General features: G+C 44.7%; 1 protein-coding gene across 3 annotated transcripts in view; it reads left to right on the forward strand.

Annotated features, from left to right (window-relative positions):
- The first annotated feature begins 2,736 nt into the window (after positions 1-2,736).
- Positions 2,737-21,669, forward strand: part of LOC106568305 (protein strawberry notch homolog 1) — a 32,320-nt gene continuing 13,387 nt past the window's right edge. Inside the window, exons 1-16 of one of the 3 annotated variants that reach the window (XM_014138519.3) lie at positions 2,737-3,131; positions 4,639-4,755; positions 5,132-5,218; positions 5,577-5,813; positions 6,038-6,161; positions 6,976-7,073; positions 7,228-7,324; positions 7,518-7,678; positions 14,273-14,406; positions 14,511-14,601; positions 14,790-14,951; positions 15,155-15,299; positions 18,486-18,591; positions 18,925-19,078; positions 19,199-19,381; positions 19,628-19,725. In XM_014138519.3, coding sequence (XP_013993994.1) covers positions 3,090-3,131; positions 4,639-4,755; positions 5,132-5,218; positions 5,577-5,813; positions 6,038-6,161; positions 6,976-7,073; positions 7,228-7,324; positions 7,518-7,678; positions 14,273-14,406; positions 14,511-14,601; positions 14,790-14,951; positions 15,155-15,299; positions 18,486-18,591; positions 18,925-19,078; positions 19,199-19,381; positions 19,628-19,725 — 2,036 coding nt within the window. In that variant the 5' untranslated portion in view covers positions 2,737-3,089. The remainder of the gene's footprint in view (positions 3,132-4,638; positions 4,756-5,131; positions 5,219-5,576; positions 5,814-6,037; positions 6,162-6,975; positions 7,074-7,227; positions 7,325-7,517; positions 7,679-14,272; positions 14,407-14,510; positions 14,602-14,789; positions 14,952-15,154; positions 15,300-18,485; positions 18,592-18,924; positions 19,079-19,198; positions 19,382-19,627; positions 19,726-21,669) is intronic. The other 2 variants (XM_014138520.3, XM_014138521.3) reach the window with 2 other exon arrangements.

Raw genomic sequence — 21,669 nt, forward strand, 5'->3', positions numbered from 1 at the left:
CGATCCTGTAGGTTCATGCTCTACAACATTCGCAGAGTACGACCCTGCCTCACACAGGAAGCGGCGCAGGTCCTAATCCAGGCACTTGTCATCTCCCGTCTGGATTACTGCAACTCGCTGTTGGCTGGGCTCCCTGCCTGTGCCATTAAACCCCTACAACTCATCCAGAACGCCGCAGCCCGTCTGGTGTTCAACCTTCCCAAGTTCTCTCACGTCACCCCGCTCCTCCGCTCTCTCCACTGGCTTCCTGTTGAAGCTCGCATCCACTACAAGACCATGGTGCTTGCCTACAGAGCTGTGAGGGGAATGGCACCTCCGTACCTTCAGGCTCTGATCAGGCCCTACACCCAAACAAGGGCACTGCGTTCATCCACCTCTGGCCTGCTCGCCTCCCTACCTCTGAGGAAGCACAGTTCCCGCTCAGCCCAGTCAAAACTGTTCGCTGCTCTGGCACCCCAATGGTGGAACAAGCTCCCTCACGACGCCAGGACAGCGGAGTCAATCACCACCTTCCGGAGACACCTGAAACCCCACCTCTTTAAGGAATACCTGGCATAGGATAAAGTAATCCTTCTAACCCCCCCCCCCCCCCTCTTAAAAGATTTAGATGCACTATTGTAAAGTGGTTGTTCCACTGGATATCATAAGGTGAATCCACCAATTTGTAAGTCGCTCTGGATAAGAGCGTCTGCTAAATGACTTAAATGTAAATGTAAATGATGTAATGTCCTTAAAACAAGTCAAAATGAGGCTCAGTAGTGTGTGTGGCCTCCACGTGCCTGTATGACCTCCCTACAACGCCTGGGCATGCTCCTGATGAGGTGGCGGATGGTCTCCTGAGGGATCTCCTCCCAGACCTGGACTAAAGCATCCGCCAACTCCTGGACAGTCTGTGGTTCAACGTGGCGTTGGTGGATGGAGCGAGACATGATGTCCCAGATGTGCTCAATTGGATTCAGGTCTGGGGAACGGGCAGGCCAGTCCATAGCATCAATGCCTTCCTCTTGCAGGAACTGCTGACACACTCCAGCCACATGAGGTCTAGCATTGTCTTGCATTAGGAGGAACCCAGGGCCAACCGCACCAGCATATGGTCTGACAAGGGGTCTGAGGATCTCATCTCGGTACATAATGGCAGTCAGGCTACCTCTGGCGAGCACATGGAGGGCTGTGCGGCCCCCCAAAGAAATGCCACCCCACACCATGACTGACCCACCGCCAAACCGGTCATGCTGGAGGATGTTGCAGGCAGCAGAACGTTCTCCACGGCATCTCCAGACTCTGTCACGTGCTCAGTGTGAACCTGCTTTCTTCTGTGAAGAGCACAGGGCGCCAGTGGAAAATTTGCCAATCTTGGTGTTCTCTGGCAAATGCCAAACGTCCTGCACGGTGTTGGGCTGTAAGCACAACCCTCACCTGTGGACGTCGAGCCCTCATACCACCCTCATGGAGTCTGTTTCTGACCGTTTGAGCAGACACATGCACATTTGTGGCCTGCTGGAGGTCATTTTGCAGGGCTCTGGCAGTGCTTCTCCTGCTCCTCCTTGCACAAAGGCAGAGGTAGCGGTCCTGCTGCTGGGTTGGTGCTCTCCTACGGCCTCCTCCACGTCTCCTGGTGTACTGGCCTGTCTCCTGGTAGCGCCTCCATGCTCTGGACACTACGCTGACAGACACAGCAAACCTTCTTGCCACAGCTCGCATTGATGTGCAATCCTGGATGAGCTGCACTACCTGATCCACTTGTGTGGGTTGTAGACTCCGTCTCATGCTACCACTAGAGTGAAAGCACCGCCAGCATTCAAAAGTGACCAAAACATCAGCCAGGAAGCATAGGAACTGAAAAGTGGTCTGTGGTCCCCACCTGCAAAACCAGTCCTTTATTGGGGGTGTCTTGCTAATTGCCTATAATTTCCACCTGTTGTCTATTCCATTTGCACAACAGCATGTGAAATTTATTGTCAATCAGTGTTGCTTCCTAAGTGGACAGTTTGATTTCACAGAAGTGTGATTGACTTGGAGTTATATATTGTGTTGTTTAAGTGTTCCCTTTATTTTTTTGAGCAGTGTATTTTGTTTTCATGTTTTGTTTGTAAGCAAACTTTTCACACAGCCTTTTTAAAAATCTTTTACAATATTTTTTACTTAAAAGGTATTACATTTAATGATTGTGTAAAATGTTATTTTATTATGAATCATATATATTTATATTTTTATTATTGCTGCTAGTAAGAGCATGAATTGAAAAGCCAGAGGGGTCCCCATCTGAGTCTGGTTCCTCTTAAGGTTTGTACTTTCCAGGGAGATTTTCCTTGCTTTGTGCTGCTGCTTTAGGATCTCTCTGTCTCTGTCTCTATCTCTGTCTCTTCGTCTCTGTCTCTCTCTCTGTCTCTCTCTCTCTCTCTCTCTCTCTCTCTCTCTCTCTCTCTCTCTCTCTCTCTCTCTCTCTCTCTCTCTCTCTCTCTCTCTCTCTCTCTCTCTCTCTCTCTCTCTCTCTCTCTCTCTCTGGTCTAGACTGGGTTACTATTGATTTATGCAATATAAAAACATATAGAACAGAGGAGTAGACATTTGAATTGACTTTATGATTTGAAATCATGACACACAGACCTCTAATAAAGACCGGATAACGTTTTGCCCTGAGTTATTTATTTATTTAGAGGACCTTACCAACATGGGGGTTCTAAATTACATATGTTGCAAAACGTGTGCTATACGTCACTTCCTTCTAAGACCTCACGTGGTCACGTGATACGGTTTTAGCGCTCTGTTTCTGGACTCTGTAAGGTTTTAAAATTATGCTTGAAATGCCAACATTATTTTCTTTATCGATTGGTGATCGCCAACGGACGCCCCGTGGCCATTTGGAAATACTTTTTTATCGACGGAGCAGAAAGAATTCTCGACTGAAAATTCCAGCGCTCCGGTTAAACGTCACGTGACCAACGCGCGACTGGCTGTTTGGTAAAGATGGCGGAAGGTGGTTAGAAAACAGAGGAGCGAAGAGGGTAATATCCCCCGTTAAGGCAGCGATTAACGGAACGCCCGTTCACTGATAAGTGAGTGTTGTTACCAGGCACAAATGTCTGAAAATGGTTGAGGATTTCCCGAGGATCACAGTAAAAGTGTTCAAAGTGAGGCTGTGACATGTTGCTTTCGTGAAATTGTATTTTGGTGTCCTCTTTCAATTCATGGCAGTTACCTTTAGCTGTTAGCGTCTAACTTACTGTACAGTAGCTAGCTAACGTTAGTAACTGTGTGACTGAACATAACACCAAAACATCTTAGTTTTATATTAGCTAGCTAACTAGGGTAACTTGAGTTAACTAACTTTGGGTAACTAGCTAAATACTATTGTAATATTACTAGTAGCAGCTAGCGAACTATTTATTGTTATTGTAGATGCATCAGCTATGGCTAATAATGCTAGCGAATGCGTTATATGGGGTTGTCTTTTAGTAACGTTACATTGATTTGCTGAGTAGTTAAATTCATAGGGGTTAGCCAGCTAACTAGCTTATCCAGCAAGCTTGCTAACAGCCAAGCTAACGTTAGTTATGTTGCATGCAGACAAATGTTTCCCACAGATACAGTTGCAAATCGATGTTGGTTGATACGTTAGTAACTTGACTTATAAATTATGTGGACAGTTACTATAACGTTAACTGTTATTAATGGTCAATTTGGTTGGAAGCACGCTAGCTAGTTAACTAACGTTAGTTAGCTAATATTGCCAGACAATTAGTCTACGAATATTGTAATGCAGTTCACTTTTTTTTAGAGGGTGTGTGGTTTCCTAGTTGGCCCATTCATAATTTGACTGTCTTTGCCTAATAAGCTGTTTAGAACACGTTGTTCGATTTGACTTTAGCGAGCAACCACGTCACACCAGGAAGTTGAGACTAGGGAGTCGGTCAGTGCAAACACGTGCCGGGGTCTGAGTCACTTTGTAACCAGGCAAGTTCTCAAGATCATACTCCTGGATCTACACATTGCATTTAAGTGTGTACACACCGAATATTCTTGCGGTCTACCTTGACCGAGTTGTTTTTGGAAACTGTCCAACATTTACAAACATCATTGCAGCATTCTGGCAGGTGCCACATGCCAGTCAAGACGCTCGTTCTCTCATCTGGATGGCATCATTTTTTTAATGACCAACAAACATCTACAGCAACAACCAACACTGTACTTTATTAGTGCACAGCTAGTCACTAGGTAGCTGAGTGAAGTTCTCTGGTCTGATGGTTTGATTAACTGTTAGATAAATAAGGTTAACACAGTCAGTGATCACCTCTGCCACATGGTGCTGTGCATTAGATGGTCCTAATGTCTGTCTGAGAAATATCTGTTGCTAATTATTTATGAAAGTTGTTGATTAAAAACTCCCAACCTTTAGTCAGTGTAGTTTGAATTATTTTCTTTGAGCTGTTATGCTTCTATTTCCCTGTGTGAAATAGTGTGTTGTAGCAGGGTGTGCTACAGACAGTAAACTGTTAAATCCAAGATGTCAGAGAGCCCAATGTACAAAAGTCTAAACTAAAGACAGTTGTTTTGGTTAGATCACTAGCAGTGGATAGAGGCGTTGCCCTACCTGTCCCCTGCTGATGATGTCACTCACTAATTTGTTGCTGTTTGCAGATGATGGATCCTGGACAGGATTTGCTCCTAGCAGCCCTGAGCGAGAGCGGCATCTGCCCTAACGACCTGTTTGACTTTGACCCTCAGGATGCTGCAATGCCCTCTCCCACCCCACAGGTAGGTGAAACTGAGGGAGGCATCTTCCCAGTAGTCCAAAGTGGCTTTTAGCTAGAGCTGTGATGGTCATTGATCAGCCAAATGACCACTGGCACCGTTATAACCATTTGACAAGCTTATTTTATTTTCATGGATCTTCATCCATCTTCATCCATAACTGTTGGTTACACAGTAATTGTGCCACCTCTACTTCTAGTTCTTCTGAATGAAAAGCACTATATAGTTATTATCTCAATAGGTTATAGTGGCCTCCTCCTAGCATCTCAGTAGTAGCTTTTCCTCTGATCTGCATGAATACCTAACTAAAGGACAGCCTGGGCGCTGCTTTAGATGTGTAGTATTCTCTGGTGCTGATGTGAGTTTTGTTTCTCTCCAGTCCATCTCCATCAGTGCCCTGGGTGTTGACTCGGGGATGGAGCCAACGGGAGTCACAGCTCCACCCAATCCTACAGGCACAATCAGGGTAGGACCTCTATTCAACTAAATATTGTTTACAGTGTGCTGTTACTAAGAAACCTATTCAGTCAACTGGTAACCAGGGTTTTGAAATGGAGAAGCCAGCCACTGCCTAAACTTGCCCAGCAAGTTTGCTTTCCGGTTGAGAATGTTTTCGCATGTTTGTTCCCATTTAAAAAGGACCCAGAATATGTGTGCGTTGTCTACACATTTCGAGAACATAGACCTTCAATTAAAAACTATTTGACCTATTTACAAATTGTGTAATGACTCTAATTGTCTAGTGTTGTACTATAGTATAATTTCTGTGTGGTAACATCTCACCCTCTTCCCCTGTCTCTTTACTCTGCTCACTGGTCCACCAGCACAAGCCTCAACCCTCAACCACCACATTTGTCTTAAATCAACTGAATCAGTTGCCATCGCTGGGAACAATCGTTGTGACCAAGCCCTCAACTGGAGGCACGGCCAGACATACCATCACAGTCACCAAGGTAGTCCATACCACTCCCTCAGCCCTGCGGGGGTCCACTTCCACACTCACCTCCTCCACGGCTCTCCCCTCCGCAGTCTCCACAGTGGTTTCTTCCAGCACAGAACAGGTCAGTGGAGGAAATGCTTTTGCCCTTGGACAAAAATGCTGCTGAAAATGAAAAATATACAAATGTGTGTGTGCTCTCTGATTTGGTAGAGTTCATGAGGGCTGAGAGGTTCTTCACTTCCTGTGCTGCCTCTTGCAAAATATTTTTTTTAAATGTAGGGACTACTGAACTTTAGATAAAGAGCCTTCCGTGTTATAACATATATCTTTCCCTCTGTGTGTCAGATCCAGCTGAAGGACCTGTTGAGGACAGGTGGTCTGAAGGGTAGTAGTCTGGTGGAACTCATGAGGCTCAAGCCGCCGCAAGACATCGCCCAGCCGGTCGCCACAGCAATAGCCACAGGCACCAGTGAGTCACAGTACTAATTGAACCCTGACTGCGTTCCAATGGCTCCAAAAATGGCTTTTCTTTTCCCAGCCTTTTGCTTTTTGAGAAAACAAGAACACTTGATGTCACTACCATATGGGTCTCACCTATTCCAAACCATTCTCTAAGATCAGAGGTGACCTTGTCAAGGGATGGAAGCCATTGAAGGGCTGAATCTGTGCTTATTTAAAGGTGCAGATCTTCGGTTAGAAGAGGCGGTCGAGAATGATGTCATGTAGCCAAAGACGTTTTCTGCCCATGTTATTTTGCAATCCATTCATGCCATTCCCATGTCTATCTATTTTGCTCTTTAAGTTTAGTTTGGAAAAGGCTGACCAGGATGTAACAGCCATGTCAAAGCCCTTCACTGTACAGAGTATTAACTTAACTCACAGGATCATTAATGTGTACCAAACATGTCTATGTTCAATGCTCTCATTCTCGCAGAGATAATATTGGTCTCGACAAAGATGATGCATAAACCAAGTATGGACAAGATGATCAGGAATCCTCTCAGAATCTAGTGTTATGTATCACGGGATGGGAAAGGAAAGGGTTGTTGTAAAAGGGTCCAGTTTTCACACCTGTATGGCAATTCCACAGTTCACACCCACTTTATTTAAGGTTGGTTTAGACTTAAGAAGCAGTGAGGTGACTTAAGAAGTGACCTTGCACATGGGCTGTTCAGTTCAAGTGAATCATGCCTAAGTGTGTGAATGTCTTTGTTTATAATGGACTTGGTCAGTTGGTGTCTGTTTTTACACTAATGATTCCTCTATTCTTTCTGTTCTCACAGCGGAACTGAACAACGGTATAAAGGAGGTGTCAGGTAAAGACGCCGCTCGGATCTGGGTGAACGACGACGTTAAAGTGCGGAGCTTCTCACCTACACTAGTGAGTTTGTGGCATCGTCCAATCACTGACTCTTAGCCAAAAGGCAGACGTGATAGTCCTAATAAAATCTCTACCCGTTCCATGTTGAATGACAGAACCCGAGTTTCTTTGAAATACTTCAGTCCGCTTTATAGTCAGTGTAATGTTTTTATAGAAACTCCCAGGAATGAAAGAGGAGGAGGAGGCTGAGGAAGAGGAGGATGAAGAGTTGGGTCATGCTGAGACATACGCCGAGTACATGCCCATGAAATGTAAGCTTTACTCTGAGTACTCCCAACTATTTAGTTTCCTTTCACCTTTACTGAAGCTATTGACTGATGAAAGATAGTTGGAGCCCATGCAGAGGTTCACACTGAGTCACTTTGTTTTGGGGGAGCAGAGGAGTTGATTCAAAATGAAGGTTTCATTGATCAGTTGGTTGACTGATCATGTTGCTTGTTCCAGTGCGGATCGGGCTGCGTCACCCTGACCCGGTTGTGGAGACAAGCTCCCTGTCCAGTGTGAATCCTCCCAACGTGTGGTACAGAATGTCCATACCGGAGGAGACCATTGACCGCGGCTGGCTATCTGCTCTGCAGCTGGAGGCCATCACATACGCTGCCCAGGTAAAGATCCTACACCTTTACATTACTGCTCACCTGGCCAGATATAGACCCTACTACAGCTTGGCACTACTTTATGATCACCTGGCCAGATATAGACCCTACTACAGCTTGGCACTACTTTATGTTCACCTGGCCAGATATAGACCCTACTACAGCTTGGCACTACTTTATGATCACCTGGCCAGATATAGACCCTACTACAGCTTGGCACTACTTTATGATCACCTGGCCAGATATACACCCTACTACAGCTTGGCACTACTTTATGATCACCTGGCCAGATATAGACCCTACTACAGCTTGGCACTACTTTATGATCACCTGGCCAGATATAGACCCTACTACAGCTTGGCACTACTTTATGATCACCTGGCCAGATATAGACCCTACTACAGCTTGGCACTACTTTATGATCACCTGGCCAGATATAGACCCTACTACAGCTTGGCACTACTTTATGATCACCTGGCCAGATATAGACCCTACTACAGCTTGGCACTACTTTATGATCACCTGGCCAGATATACAGACCTGCCAACATCCACACATTTTGCGTACCAATAACGTAATTCTCTGTCCAGGTACGAGATCCGAGTAAAAATTACGCAGAAATGAATAGGGCCTGCTTTTATATATATATATATATATATTTTTTTTTTTAAATAAAAAAATATAGAGTAAATCGAACATCCCGATTCTCGAGCTGCAACACACAGACATGTACAGAGTTTGTCAACGGACATGGAGATGAATACATCATTATTGGACATAACTACCCCTCTGCCCCTCCTGTTTGTTGTGATGCAGAGTTCGCTTTCTGTCAGCTGTACGTAAACACATGGACAACTCCCTTTTTGACTCCGTGTGTTGTGGAAAGGTAAACACTAATTATTTCAAGCTAACGTTAGAGAACAGAAGATGGACATTCAGTGGGCTCTAAAGTGCCAGCAGTTCACTCGCATTTGCTAGTGAGGTGAAATTAAATGCAAATACGAAAAATAACGTCGCATTTGTGCGAGTGTAATATACATTTAATTCTGCGTCCCATTTAGTTGTATTTTCCATGTAATATTACGAGCATCACACAACCTGATAGACTGTAATTATGATCCACGTCACAAAAAGCATTGAGGCAATTCTTCTAAAATACCTTGGCAATAGATTTGAGATTTTATCCAAAATCTAAAATGATGTATGCACTGCAAAGAAATACAATAGGATTTTACATAGACTGAAACAGTGGACTCTTCTAGCGAACAGCGTTCAGATTCCCTTTGTGGTAGCATACTGAATAGGAACAGTGGGTTAACTGCCTTGTTCAGGGGCAGAACGACAGATTTTTACCTTGTCACCTCGGGGATTCAATCTAGCAACCTTTCGGTTACTAGTCCAACACTCTAACCACTAGGCTACCTGCCGCCCCAATACTTGTGAGCTGGCCATAGTGATTGGCCCTGTTTGAGAGGTGACAAGCGTTCCTCTACTATAGGGACTAAACTTGGGGGCATGTGCTAAGAAAAACATTTTATAAATAATTATCTCCATTCTACACTGTACATGTAATGGAATAAACATACAGACAATCTGTGCTAATTCCACAAAACACGTTTATTTTTTTATGTTCTGTACTTATCAGTATGAATTTTGTAAGTACCTTTTCAGAGGACTGAACCAGGTGTGATCCATAATGTTTGTCTAAGCACATGTGCTCATGAAAAACAAGTATGCATAGGTTCCATGCAATAACAAAATGAGCATCTAATTTGGCTAATAATTGTTACTGCAGCCAGTCAGTAAAGCGATGAGAGTGAGGAGACTGAGAGAAACAGACAGAGCAGCAGCAGTAACCCCGAACCCAAAAAAGCAGAGTACACGCGCCTCAGACGTTCCTTCCTCGATACCAGGAGAAGTGGTCATGCTTGACACAATCCGAGCTACCATATCATGCTTTTTGTGCAAGTATGATCAATCATCAAGGAAGCTCAGGTAAGTGCTTACATATAAGGATGCTAAATTATTTGATCCTAAGATATATTACTATTGCCTTTAAGTGACCCATATTACTTAATGACTTGAATAAATGGATCATGAAAATTTGAAAAAAATACAACAGCCATGTTATCCCCCCCCAATTTATTGTACAAGGTGGTTCCTCTTTCACTTATAGATTGTAAATGTCATGTGGATGGGAAAAAGCATCAAAGCTACTGGCAGCTACAGCATCAACCCCAGCTATAACAACTTTTTTCCACCAAGCCAGTGATCTGAAACCCATCCGGGCTGAAACTCTTTACTACATACACTGCCTTTCAAAAGTTTGGGGTCACTTAGAAATGTCCTTGTTTTTGAAAGAAAAGCCCTTTTTTTGTCCATTAAAATAACATAAAATTGATCAGAAATTCAATGTAGACATTGTTAATGTTGTAAATGACTTTTGTTGCTGGAAACGGCAGGTTTTTTATGGAGTATCTACATAGGCGTAAAGAGGCCCATTATCAGCAACCATCACTCCTGTGTTCCAATGGCACGTTGTGTTAGCTAATCCATGTTTATCATTTTAAAGGGCTAATTGATCATTAGAAACCCCTTTTGCAATTAGGTTAGCACAGCTGAAAACTGTAAGATGTGCCCATCAAGCCAATCCAACTTGTGGGAGGTGCTTCAGGAAGCATGGGTGAAATCTCTTCAGATTACCTCAACAAATTGAATACAAGAATGCCAAAGGTCTGCTAGGCTGTAATTGCTGCAAATGGAGGATTTTTTGGACCAAGGCAAAGTTTGAAGGACACAATTATTATTTCAATTAAAAATCATTATTTATAACCTTGTCAACATCTTCACTATATTTCCTATTCATTCTGCAATGCATTTCATGTATGTTTTCATGGAAAACAAGGACATTTCTAAGTGTCCCCAAACTTTTGAACGGTAGTGTATATTGTTGAACACAACCTGCCATTGGCTGTGGCAGACCATGCAGGGCCACTTTTTCAAAAGATGTTTCTCGACGGTGACATCACAAAGCAGTATGGCTGTGCCAGGACGAAGACTGCAAACATCAAAAGACTGGCCCTTGATGATGAGCAAGGAATCACAGAGGCAATGAAGAGGTGTCCTTTCAGCCTGGCTACCGTTGGCAGTACTGACATGGAGGATGTCAAAATGTATCCGATTTTAGTACGGCTCTTTGATGCATGTATCGGCAAGGAAGTAGTGTTATTGCTTAAGCTATGTGAATCGAGAGAGTCTACAGGAAGAGCTGAATTTGACATAATTGACACTGAAATGAAGAAGAGGAGCATTCCGTGGTCCAATTGTGTGAGTTTTGCAGTGGATAATGCTGCTGTCATACAAGGTCTGGGAAAAGGGGTGGCAGAATTTGTGAAGACCCAAAATGAAAATGTGTACTTGATTGGTTGTGCCTGCCATTTGATACACATAGCTGCAGAGAGGGCATCAAGGCAGCTCAGTGTTAATACTGAAGACTTTCTCGTAAACCATCTTTTACTATCTCGACAAGAGTAGCAAGAGAAAGTCTTCTCTGCGTGACCTACAGATCCTGTGTGACACTGATGTCAGGAAGATTATGAAGCTGGTATCTACAAGATGGTTGCCCCTTGGCCAGTGTATCAACCGCTTTCTGCAGCAATGGGATCCTCTGTGTTCTTTGCTGATGAGGTATCGGAGAAAGACCACTGTGCCCCCAAGCTCCACCACAACAGCCACATCCTCTTCCTCACTTGAGCCCTCTGCTAGGCAGCCCAAGAGGTTTTCCTCCTCCACCACCACATTGCCAATGCCACGGCTCAAGCCCCCAGCTGACTCTCTACGTAGCCCCCACCGGGCTCCCCCGAGCCCCCACCGGGCTCCTCTGGAAGCAAAGTCACGCCATCCTCCATCAAATGTGGACCTACTGGCAAAACCTTCGACTTGACTCTCAGTATCTGTTCAAGCAAAGGGATATCGTGGACAAAGTGGCAGAACAAAAGGTAGAAAAGAAAGAAAAAGGACCAAAAGATTTTACAAATCCTGAGAAAGTCCTAAAATTTCTCACAGATCCGGTATCAAAAATCTATGCGTACTTTTTACAGAGAGCCATAGTAATTTTTTTATGTCGGAAATCTGATTCTGCAACAAGAGGAGCCGTGCATTAAAATTTTGCTGTCAACTTTAGAGATGCAGAAATGAGTAGTGGTGTCAAGCCTACACTCTACCTGGAGAGACAAAACCAGCTTCCTGACAAGGAGCTGTCCATTGGCCAGGACACCCGCACCTCCATAGGAAGCCTTCTATGCAGATGTCCAGATGTCAGAAACGTATTTTCTTCTGCAGTAGACTACATGTTGCTGAAATTTCCATTTGGAGATGTGCTCCTCCAGCATGCAGTGGTCGCTGGCATTGCCAACAGGCAGACTGCCAAGTTCTCATCCCTCAACTTTTTCATGGCACGCTTTCCCTGCGTTATTCCAGAGGGAGCCTCTGTTGATCTGGTGGAAGATGAGTTTAGACTCAATCAGGCAACAACCTTTGAGCAGAGTCTGGTCAACATGCGCACGGATCAGACCTGCAGAGAAATCAGCACAATGAAAAGGGGGGGGGGGGGGGGGGAGGGGGGCAGCCTGGTCTACTCCCACCTTTCGGCTGTGATGCTGGTCATATTCCACTGCAATGCAGACGGAAAATGAATATTCAGTCTCATTCCAAGAACAAAACCAAGTACAGAGCCTCCCTCAGTACAGACCTGCTGAGTGCCCTCGTTACCAAGAACAAAACCAAGTACAGAGCCTCCCTCAGTACAGACCTGCTGAGTGCCCTCGTTACCAAGAACAAAACCAAGTACAGAGCCTCCCTCAGTACAGACCTGCTGAGTGCCCTCGTTACCAAGAACAAAACCAAGTACAGAGCCTCCCTCAGTACAGACCTGCTGAGTGCCCTCGTTACCAAGAACAAAACCAAGTACAGAGCCTCCCTCAGTACAGACCTGCTGAGTGCCCTCGTTACCAAGAACAAAACCAAGTACAGAGCCTCCCTCAGTACAGACCTGCTGAGTGCCCTCGTTACCAAGAACAAAACCAAGTACAGAGCCTCCCTCAGTACAGACCTGCTGAGTGCCCTCGTTACCAAGAACAAAACCAAGTACAGAGCCTCCCTCAGTACAGACCTGCTGAGTGCCCTCGTTACCAAGAACAAAACCAAGTACAGAGCCTCCCTCAGTACAGACCTGCTGAGTGCCCTCGTTACCAAGAACAAAACCAAGTACAGAGCCTCCCTCAGTACAGACCTGCTGAGTGCCCTCGTTACCAAGGTTTCAATGATGGCCAGAGGAACTGTTTGCCACAGAGAAGTTTACCCTGAAGCCCTGCTGCGTAAGGCAAATCTGTCTGAAATTATTTCCTCAACATTTGAAGGTCTCCAGAAGATTTGTTCTCACCCACTGTTTCCTATCATAGCTTTTTAAACATGTTATCCATAATAAAATGATTTGATAGTGACGCTATGCTTCAAACATTTGTTCTTATCATATGTATCGTGGATATGACTTTTGTACCTAAACAAGTAACTTGTTATTATTTGTTTAAGAAAATAAAAAAACTCCACGAATAAAGGACCTTTGTGTTCTTTCTAAATGGATGTTATTGACTTTTACCATATGTGTAAATGGAATGCTGTCAAAGTATTCCAACCTTTTTATAGACTTGATTTGGTACAATTCTATAATTGCAATCACACTCTCAGAGTGCGGGGGGAAAGAACACCAACTTTCTGCGCGTTTCTGGTACTCTAAAAAGTTGGACAGGGTTGGCAGGTCTGAATATAGACCCTACTACAGCTTGGCACTACTGCATGCTCAGCTGGCCAGATATAGACCCTACTACAGCTTGGTACTACTGCATGCTCAGCTGGCCAGATATAGACCCTACTACAGCTTGGTACTACTGCATGCTCAGCTGGCCAGATATAGACCCTACTACAGCTTGGCACTACTGCATGCTCAGCTGGCCAGATATAGACCCTACTACAGCTTGGTACTACTGCATGCTCAGCTGGCCAGATATAGACCCTACTACAGCTGGGCACTACTGCATGCTCAGCTGGCCAGATATAGACCCTACTACAGCTGGGCACTACTGCATGCTCAGCTGGCCAGATATAGACCCTACTACAGCTGGGCACTACTGCATGCTCAGCTGGCCAGATATAGACCCTACTACAGCTTGGTACTACTGCATGCTCAGCTGGCCAGATATAGACCCTACTACAGCTTGGCACTACTGCATGCTCAGCTGGCCAGATATAGACCCTACTACAGCTGGGCACTACTGCATGCTCAGCTGGCCAGATATAGACCCTACTACAGCTTGGTACTACTGCATGCTCAGCTGGCCAGATATAGACCCTACTACAGCTTGGCACTACTGCATGCTCAGCTGGCCAGATATAGACCCTACTACAGCTTGGTACTACTGCATGCTCAGCTGGCCAGATATAGACCCTACTACAGCTGGGCACTACTGCATGTACCAGTGTAGATGAGTATTCACATACCTTGTACTGGGAATGAACTGAATGTACTGAAATGTTTTGTCTCCATAGCAACATGAAACATTCCTCCCTAACGGCGACCGAGCGTCCTATCTGATAGGAGACGGGGCTGGAGTGGGGAAGGGCCGGACCATCGCTGGGATAATCTACGAGAACTACCTCCTGGGCAGAAAGAGATCACTCTGGTAACACCACAACTAGTATTACATGATACATCCCGCCAATGAAGGAGGATGATGGTACACACACACTTTCCCATTTCACAAAAGCTATTCCATCTTCTTCACAGGTTCAGCGTTTCTAATGACCTGAAGTATGATGCAGAGAGGGATCTGAAAGACATAGGAGCCAAGAACATTCCGGTCTATTCCCTTAACAAGGTAAGAGGTTGTCCAGTGGGTGCAGATGTACATCACCATGCATGTTTCTTACGTGGTAATAAGTTGAAGAGGTTCCTTCACACTGGATATCCTTTTCATATTTGCCTGACAAAAAGACATGTTCACATGCATAAAAAGGTATTGTTCTCCTTCACTCAAAAACATGTCCTATTTTGTCTGTTTCCCAGTTTAAGTATGGTAAGATCTCGTCCAAACACAACGGCAGTGTGAAGAAGGGGGTGATCTTCGCTACGTACTCCTCTCTGATAGGAGAGAGCCAGTCTGGAGGGAAGTACAAGACCCGCTTCAAACAGCTGCTCCACTGGTGTGGACAGGTCTTTGACGGAGTCGTATCCTTTCATTGACTGACCACCAGACGACTACTGTAAAAAATAAATAGAAAACTTAATTGCCCTTGTGATACAATTTGTCCAAATTATATTGAGAGTATGTCATCTGGGCCAATGTAACTGCCCTTAGAAGTAGTAGTAACCGGTAGTTAGAAATGTCAATTGTTTAGTGAAGATAACACCACCTTTCCTTAACCCCCAAGCCCATTCAGATTGTGTATGACGAGTGTCACAAAGCCAAAAATGTCTGTCCCATCGGCTCGTCCAAACCCACCAAGACTGGACTGGCCGTCCTGGAGCTGCAGAACAAACTGCCCAAGGCGCGGGTGGTGTACGCTAGCGCCACTGGTACGTCACTAACCACAGGCTTCTGATGTTGTCACACTTCCAATGTTGAGCGGAGTCAATATTACAATAGCAGTCAACAGTTTGGGGACACAGTCTTATTCAAGGCTTTTTATTTTTACTATTTTCTACATTGGAGAATAATAGTGTACAGTCGTGGCCAAAAGTTTTGAGAAAAACACAAATATAAATTTTCAGTCTGCTGCCTCAGTTTGAATGATGGCAATTTGCATATACTCCAGAATGTTATGAAGAGTGATCATATGAATTGCAATTAATTGCAAAGTCCCTCTTTGCCATGCAAATGAACTGAATCCCCCAAAAACATTTCCACTGCATTTCAGCCCTGCCACAAAAGGACCAGCTGACATCATGTCAGTGATTCTCTCGTTAACACAGGTGTGAGTGTTGACGAGGACAAGGCTGGAGATCACTCTGTCATGCTGATTGAGTTTGAATAACAGACTGGAAGCTTCAAAAGGAGGGTGGTGCTTGGAATCATTGTTCTTCCTCTGTCAATCATGGTTACCTGCAAGGAAACACGTGCCGTCATCATTGCTTTGCACAAAAAGGGCTTCACAGGCAAGGATTTTGCTGCCAGTAAGATTGCACCTAAATCAACCACTTATCGGATCATCAAGAACTTCAAGGAGAGCGGTTCAATTGTTAAGGCTTCAGGGTGCCCAAGAAAGTCCAGCAAGCGCCAGGACCGTCTCCTAAAGTTGATTCAGCTGCGGGATTGGGGCACCACCAGTACAGAGCTTGCTCAGGAATGGCAGCAGGCAGGAGTGAGTGCATCTGCACGCACAGTGAGGCAAAGACTTTTGGAGGAGGATGGCCTGGTGTCAAGAAGGGCAGCAAAGAAGCCACTTCTCTCCAGGAAAAACATCAGGGACAGACTGATATTCTGCAAAAGGTACAGGGATTGGACTGCTGAGGACTGGGGTAAAGTCATTTTCTCTGATGAATCCCCTTTCCGATTGTTTGGGGCATCCGGAAAAAAGCTTGTTCGGAGAAGACAAGGTGAGCGCTACCATCAGTCCTGTGTCATGCCAACAGTGAAGCATCCTGAGACCATTCATGTGTGGGGTTGCTTCTCAGCCAAGGGAGTGGGCTCACTCACAATTTTGCCTAAGAACACAGCCATGAATAAAGAATGGTACCAACGCATCCTCCGAGAGCAACTTCTCCCAACCATCCAGGAACAATTTGGTGACGAACAATGCCTTTTCCAGCATGATGTAGCACCTTGTCATAAGGCAAAAGTGATAACTAAGTGGCTCGGGGAACAAAACATCGATATTTTGGGTCCATGGCCAGGAAACTCCCCAGACCTTAATCCCATTGAGAACTTGTGGTCAATCCTCAAGAGGCGGGTGGACAAACAAAAACCCACAAATTCTGACCAACTCCAAGCATTGATTATGCAAGAATGGGCTGCCATCAGTCAGGATGTGGCCCAGAAGTTAATTGACAGCATGCCAGGGCAGATTGCAGAGGTCTTGAAAAAGGGTCAACACTGCAAATATTGACTCTTTACATCAACTTCATGTAATTGTCAATAAAAGCCTTTGACACTTATGAAATGCTTGTAATTATACTTCAGTATTCCATAGTAACATCTGACAAAAATATCTAAAGACACTGAAGCAGCAAACGTTGTGTAAATGAATATTTGTGTCATTCTCAAAACTTTTGGCCACAACTGTAGACATCAAAACTATGAAATAAAACCTATGTAGTAACCCAAAAAGTATTAAATCAAAATATATTTGAGATTCTTCAAGGTAGACCAGCCTTTGCCTTGATGACAGCTTTGCACACTCTTGGCATTCTCTCAACCAGCTTCACCTGGAATGCTTTTCCAACAGTCTTGAAGGAGTTCCCACATATGCTGAACACTTATTGGCTGGTTTTCCTTCACTCTGTTGTCCAACTCATCCCAAACCATATCAGTTGGGTTGAGGTCGGGTGATCTGATGCAGCACTCCATCACTCTCCTTCTTGGTCAAATAGCCCTTACACAGCCTGGAGGTGTGTTGGGTCATTGTCCTGTTGAAAAACAAATGATAGTCCCACTAAGCGTAAACCAGATGAAATGGCGTATTGCTGCAGAATGCGGTGGTAGCCATGCTGGTTAAGTGTGCCTTGAATTCAAAATAAATCAGACAGTGTCACCAGCAAAGCACCATCACACCACCACCTCCATGCTTCACGGTGGGAACTCCACATGCAGAGATCATCCGTTCGCCTACTCTGCGTCTCACAAAGACACGGCGGTTTGAACCAAAAATCTCAAATTTGGACTCATCAGACCAAAGGACAGATTTCCACCAGTCTAATGTCCATTGCTCGTGTTTCTTGGCCAAAGCAAGTCTCTTATTGGTGTCCTTTTAGTAGTGGTTTCTTTGCAGAAATTCTATCATGAAGGCCTGATTCACATAGTCTTCTCAGAACATTTGATGTTGATCTGTCTGTTACTTGAACTCTGTGAAGCATTTATTTGGGCTGCAATCTGAGGCTGGTAACTCTAATGAACTTATCCTCTGCAGCAGAGGTAACGCTGGGTCTTCCTTTCCTGTGGCGGTCCTTTGGTTTTTGTGACTGCACTTGAAGAAACGTTCAAAGTTCTTGACATTTTCCGGATTGACTGACCTTCGTCTTAAAGTAATGATGGACTGTTTCTCTTTGCTTATTTCAGCTGTTCTTGCCATAATATGGACTTGGTCTTTTACCAAATAGGGCTATATACTGTATACCACCCCTACCTTGTCACAACAACTGATTGGCTCAAGCGCGTTAGGAAGGAAATAAATTCCACAAATTAACTTTTAACAAGGCACACCTGTTAATTGAAATGCATTCCAGGTGTCTACGTCATGAAGCCGGTTGAGCGAATGCTTAGTGTGCAAAGCTGTCGTCAGGGCAAAGGGTGGCTACTTTGAAGAATCTCCGATATAAAATATATTTTGATTTGTTTAACACTTTTATTGGTTACTACATGATTCCATATGTGTTATTTCATAGATTGTCTTCACTATTATTCTACAATAGAGTAAAAATAAGGAAAACCCTTGAATGAGTAAGTGTGTCCAAACTTTTGACAGGTACTGAATATCGTGCAGGAATGATAGTCTTAAATTAATGGAAGTGTTCTCCATCTAACTGTGTGTGTGTGTGTGTGTCCAGGTGCGTCTGAGCCCCGTAACATGGCCTACATGAGCCGGCTGGGCATCTGGGGGGAGGGGACCCCCTTCAGAGAGTTTAGCAACTTCATTCAGGCTGTGGAGCGCCGGTGAGCGAGACAGACACTAGTAACTTGTCGTAGTGGTGCAGTGTATGTGTCTTTAAAAAACAGCCACGTAATGGATGCAGCAAGCCACCTTAAAGTTATGACTTTTGGCAGATGGAATCTGTAGAGGCAGAACGTCTTCAACCCGTTAGAACTGTTACAAAACACGAATATGCCTATAAGTCTGTTGGTAGGACAACTTCTCCTGCAAAAGTCTTGTTACACCTCACCTTCTCTATACATATTGATATCTAGTATATCACAAATTCAATTTGTCCTTAACTAAATACCTATTCAAAATAAAACATTTCCTCCCTTGTATTGCCTTGTCCTCAGAGGTGTGGGTGCTATGGAGATAGTTGCCATGGATATGAAGCTGAGGGGGATGTACATCGCCAGGCAGCTGAGCTTCACGGGTGTCACGTTCAAGATTGAGGAGGTTCCTCTGACAACCCACTACATCAAGATGTACAACAAGTCTGTACGCCTGGTAAGGAACCTTGACCTAATCCCAAACCTAAACATAACAGTTTTCCCTGGGCTCCTTTCAGTAGGCTTGAAACAGAAACGGTGTGTGTTGTTTTAACCCTGTCCTCTTTCCATGTTTCAGTGGGTGGCTGCGCGGGAAAAGTTCCAGGCGGCTGCTAACCTGATGGATGCAGAGCAGCGGATGAAGAAGTCCATGTGGGGTCAGTTCTGGTCGGCCCACCAGAGGTTCTTCAAGTACCTCTGCATCGCGTCCAAGGTCCGCAGGGTGGTGCAGCTCGCCAGGGAGGAGGTCAAAAACGGAAAGGTGGGTGGGAGGTTTCAGAAGGTAGAAAGATGAGATTGTTATTCCAGGAATCTTGAATTTTCTGACTTCAGATTTTAGAAGATCAGGAAAACTGGCACCTTCATGTCATATTCCTGCATATTGGTTCTAGTGTATTTTGGTTCCTGTGGTCGGTTTGAGGAGAGGTGACTGGTGGTCTCCCTGACATTTTGCTGTTTACCGTCAGACTGTGTGCGACTCGAGTCCTGTCTTTCTCGCTCTCTGCAGTGTGTTGTGATTGGTCTCCAGTCGACAGGAGAGGCCAGAACACTGGAGGCCCTGGAGGAAGGAGGAGGAGAGCTCAACGACTTTGTCTCCACCGCCAAGTATTATTTACATTTACATTACATTTAAGTCATTTAGCAGACGCTCTTATCCAGAGCGACTTACAAATTGGTGCATTCACCTTATGATATCCAGTGGAACAACCACTTTACAATAGTGCATCTAAATCTTTTAGGGGGGGGGGGGGGGTTAGAAGGATTACTTAATCCTATCCCAGGTATTCCTTAAAGAGGTGGGGTTTCAGGTGTCTCCGGAAGGTGGTGATTGACTCCGCTGTCCTGGCGTCGTGAGGGAGCTTGTTCCACCATTGGGGTGCCAGAGCAGCGAACAGTTTTGACTGGGCTGAGCGGGAACTGTGCTTCCTCAGAGGTAGGGGGGCCAGCAGGCCAGAGGTGGATGAACGCAGTGCCCTTGTTTGGGTGTAGGGCCTGATCAGAGCCTGAAGGTATGGAGGTGCCGTTCCCTTCACAGCTCCGTAGGCAATCACCATGGTCTTGTAGTGGATGCGAGCTTCAACTGGAAGCCAGTGGAGAGAGCGGAGGAGCGGGGTGACGTGAGAGAACTTGGGAAGGTTGAACACCAGACGGGCTGCGGCGTTCTGGATGAGTTGTAGGGGTTTAATGGCACAGGCAGGGAGCCCAGCCAACAGCGAGTTGCAGTAATCCAGACGGGAGATGACAAGTGCCTGGATTAGGACCTGCGCCGCTTCCTGTGTGAGGCAGGGTCGTACTCTGCGAATGTTGTAGAGCATGAACCTACAGGATCGGGTCACCGCCTTGATGTTAGTGGAGAACGACAGGGTGTTGTCCAGGATCACGCCAAGGTTCTTAGCACTCTGGGAGGAGGACACAAGGGAGTTGTCAACCGTGATGGCGAGATCTTGGAACGGGCAGTCCTTTTATTAGTCCATACGTGATGGAAATGTCTTCTGCTTGAATCCAACCACTGATATACAAACACGCATACACACAAACCAGGGTTTCTGTTATGAAAATGTGGCACCGGACATTTGCCGGCAGCGTTTGAGAAATTTACTGGACCCATATGCATTGCGTGCGTAACCTGATTAGGGCGTCCACCCACGGTGCTCAGAATGACAGTAATTACATTTAGACGATGGTAATTCATCTTAGTAGAACATGCAAGTAAAGGATGCAATGACTTGTGACCTTACTGTGCACTTTGAAGATGTTAGAATTACTGTCCACATTTCCTTTTCCTCAGTCAACAAGATCAGTAACCAACAGCAAAGTCACTAGCCTATGCATAGGCGGCATGCAAGTTTCAAGTTTGGGGATGCACGTTTTTGCCATAACAATGCACCTTTATAATAATGCATTCCATGCATCATCGCATTTACATGTAAAAAAAGCCTACTATTGGTAATGTGATGAGTAGATTGAATAGTCAGTGTAATATACAATGCATTCGGAACGTATTCATACCTCTTGACTTTTTGCACATTTTATGTTATAGCCTTATTCTGAAATGGGTTAAATAAAACAATTGTACTCATCAATCTACACATAATACCGCATAATGGGTTTTTAGAAATGTTTGGATAATTTTTTTTTTTTTTAAATGTATTTAAAAAAAAACAACCTTATGGAGTATTGTGTGTAAATTGATGGGGGGGGGGGGGGACTATTTAATCCATTTTTCTGTAACATAAAGAAATGTGGAAAAAGTCAAGAGGTCTGAATACTTTCCGAATGCGCTGTAACTCAATCACTGTTTGCAAAAAGACCATTCAGTGCATGCCTGAATGAGTGTATCGTAGAGGCCTGGGCTATAGGCTATATCAAAAACACATGGAGACATTAACAGATTATTATTATTTTATATTCCAAATGACAGGGTAGCCTACTCTGCTGACACTGACTAACAGATCAATAAAACCACGTATGTATAATAGGTCTATGAGAAGGGGAGACAAATACAATGGCGTCCGTCTAAACTGGAGGAAGAAATTATTGTCCAAAAAC

The sequence above is a fragment of the Salmo salar genome, chromosome 13, assembly GCF_965601325.2.
Source record: "Salmo salar chromosome 13, fSalSal1, whole genome shotgun sequence".
Classification (NCBI taxonomy): domain Eukaryota; kingdom Metazoa; phylum Chordata; class Actinopteri; order Salmoniformes; family Salmonidae; genus Salmo; species Salmo salar.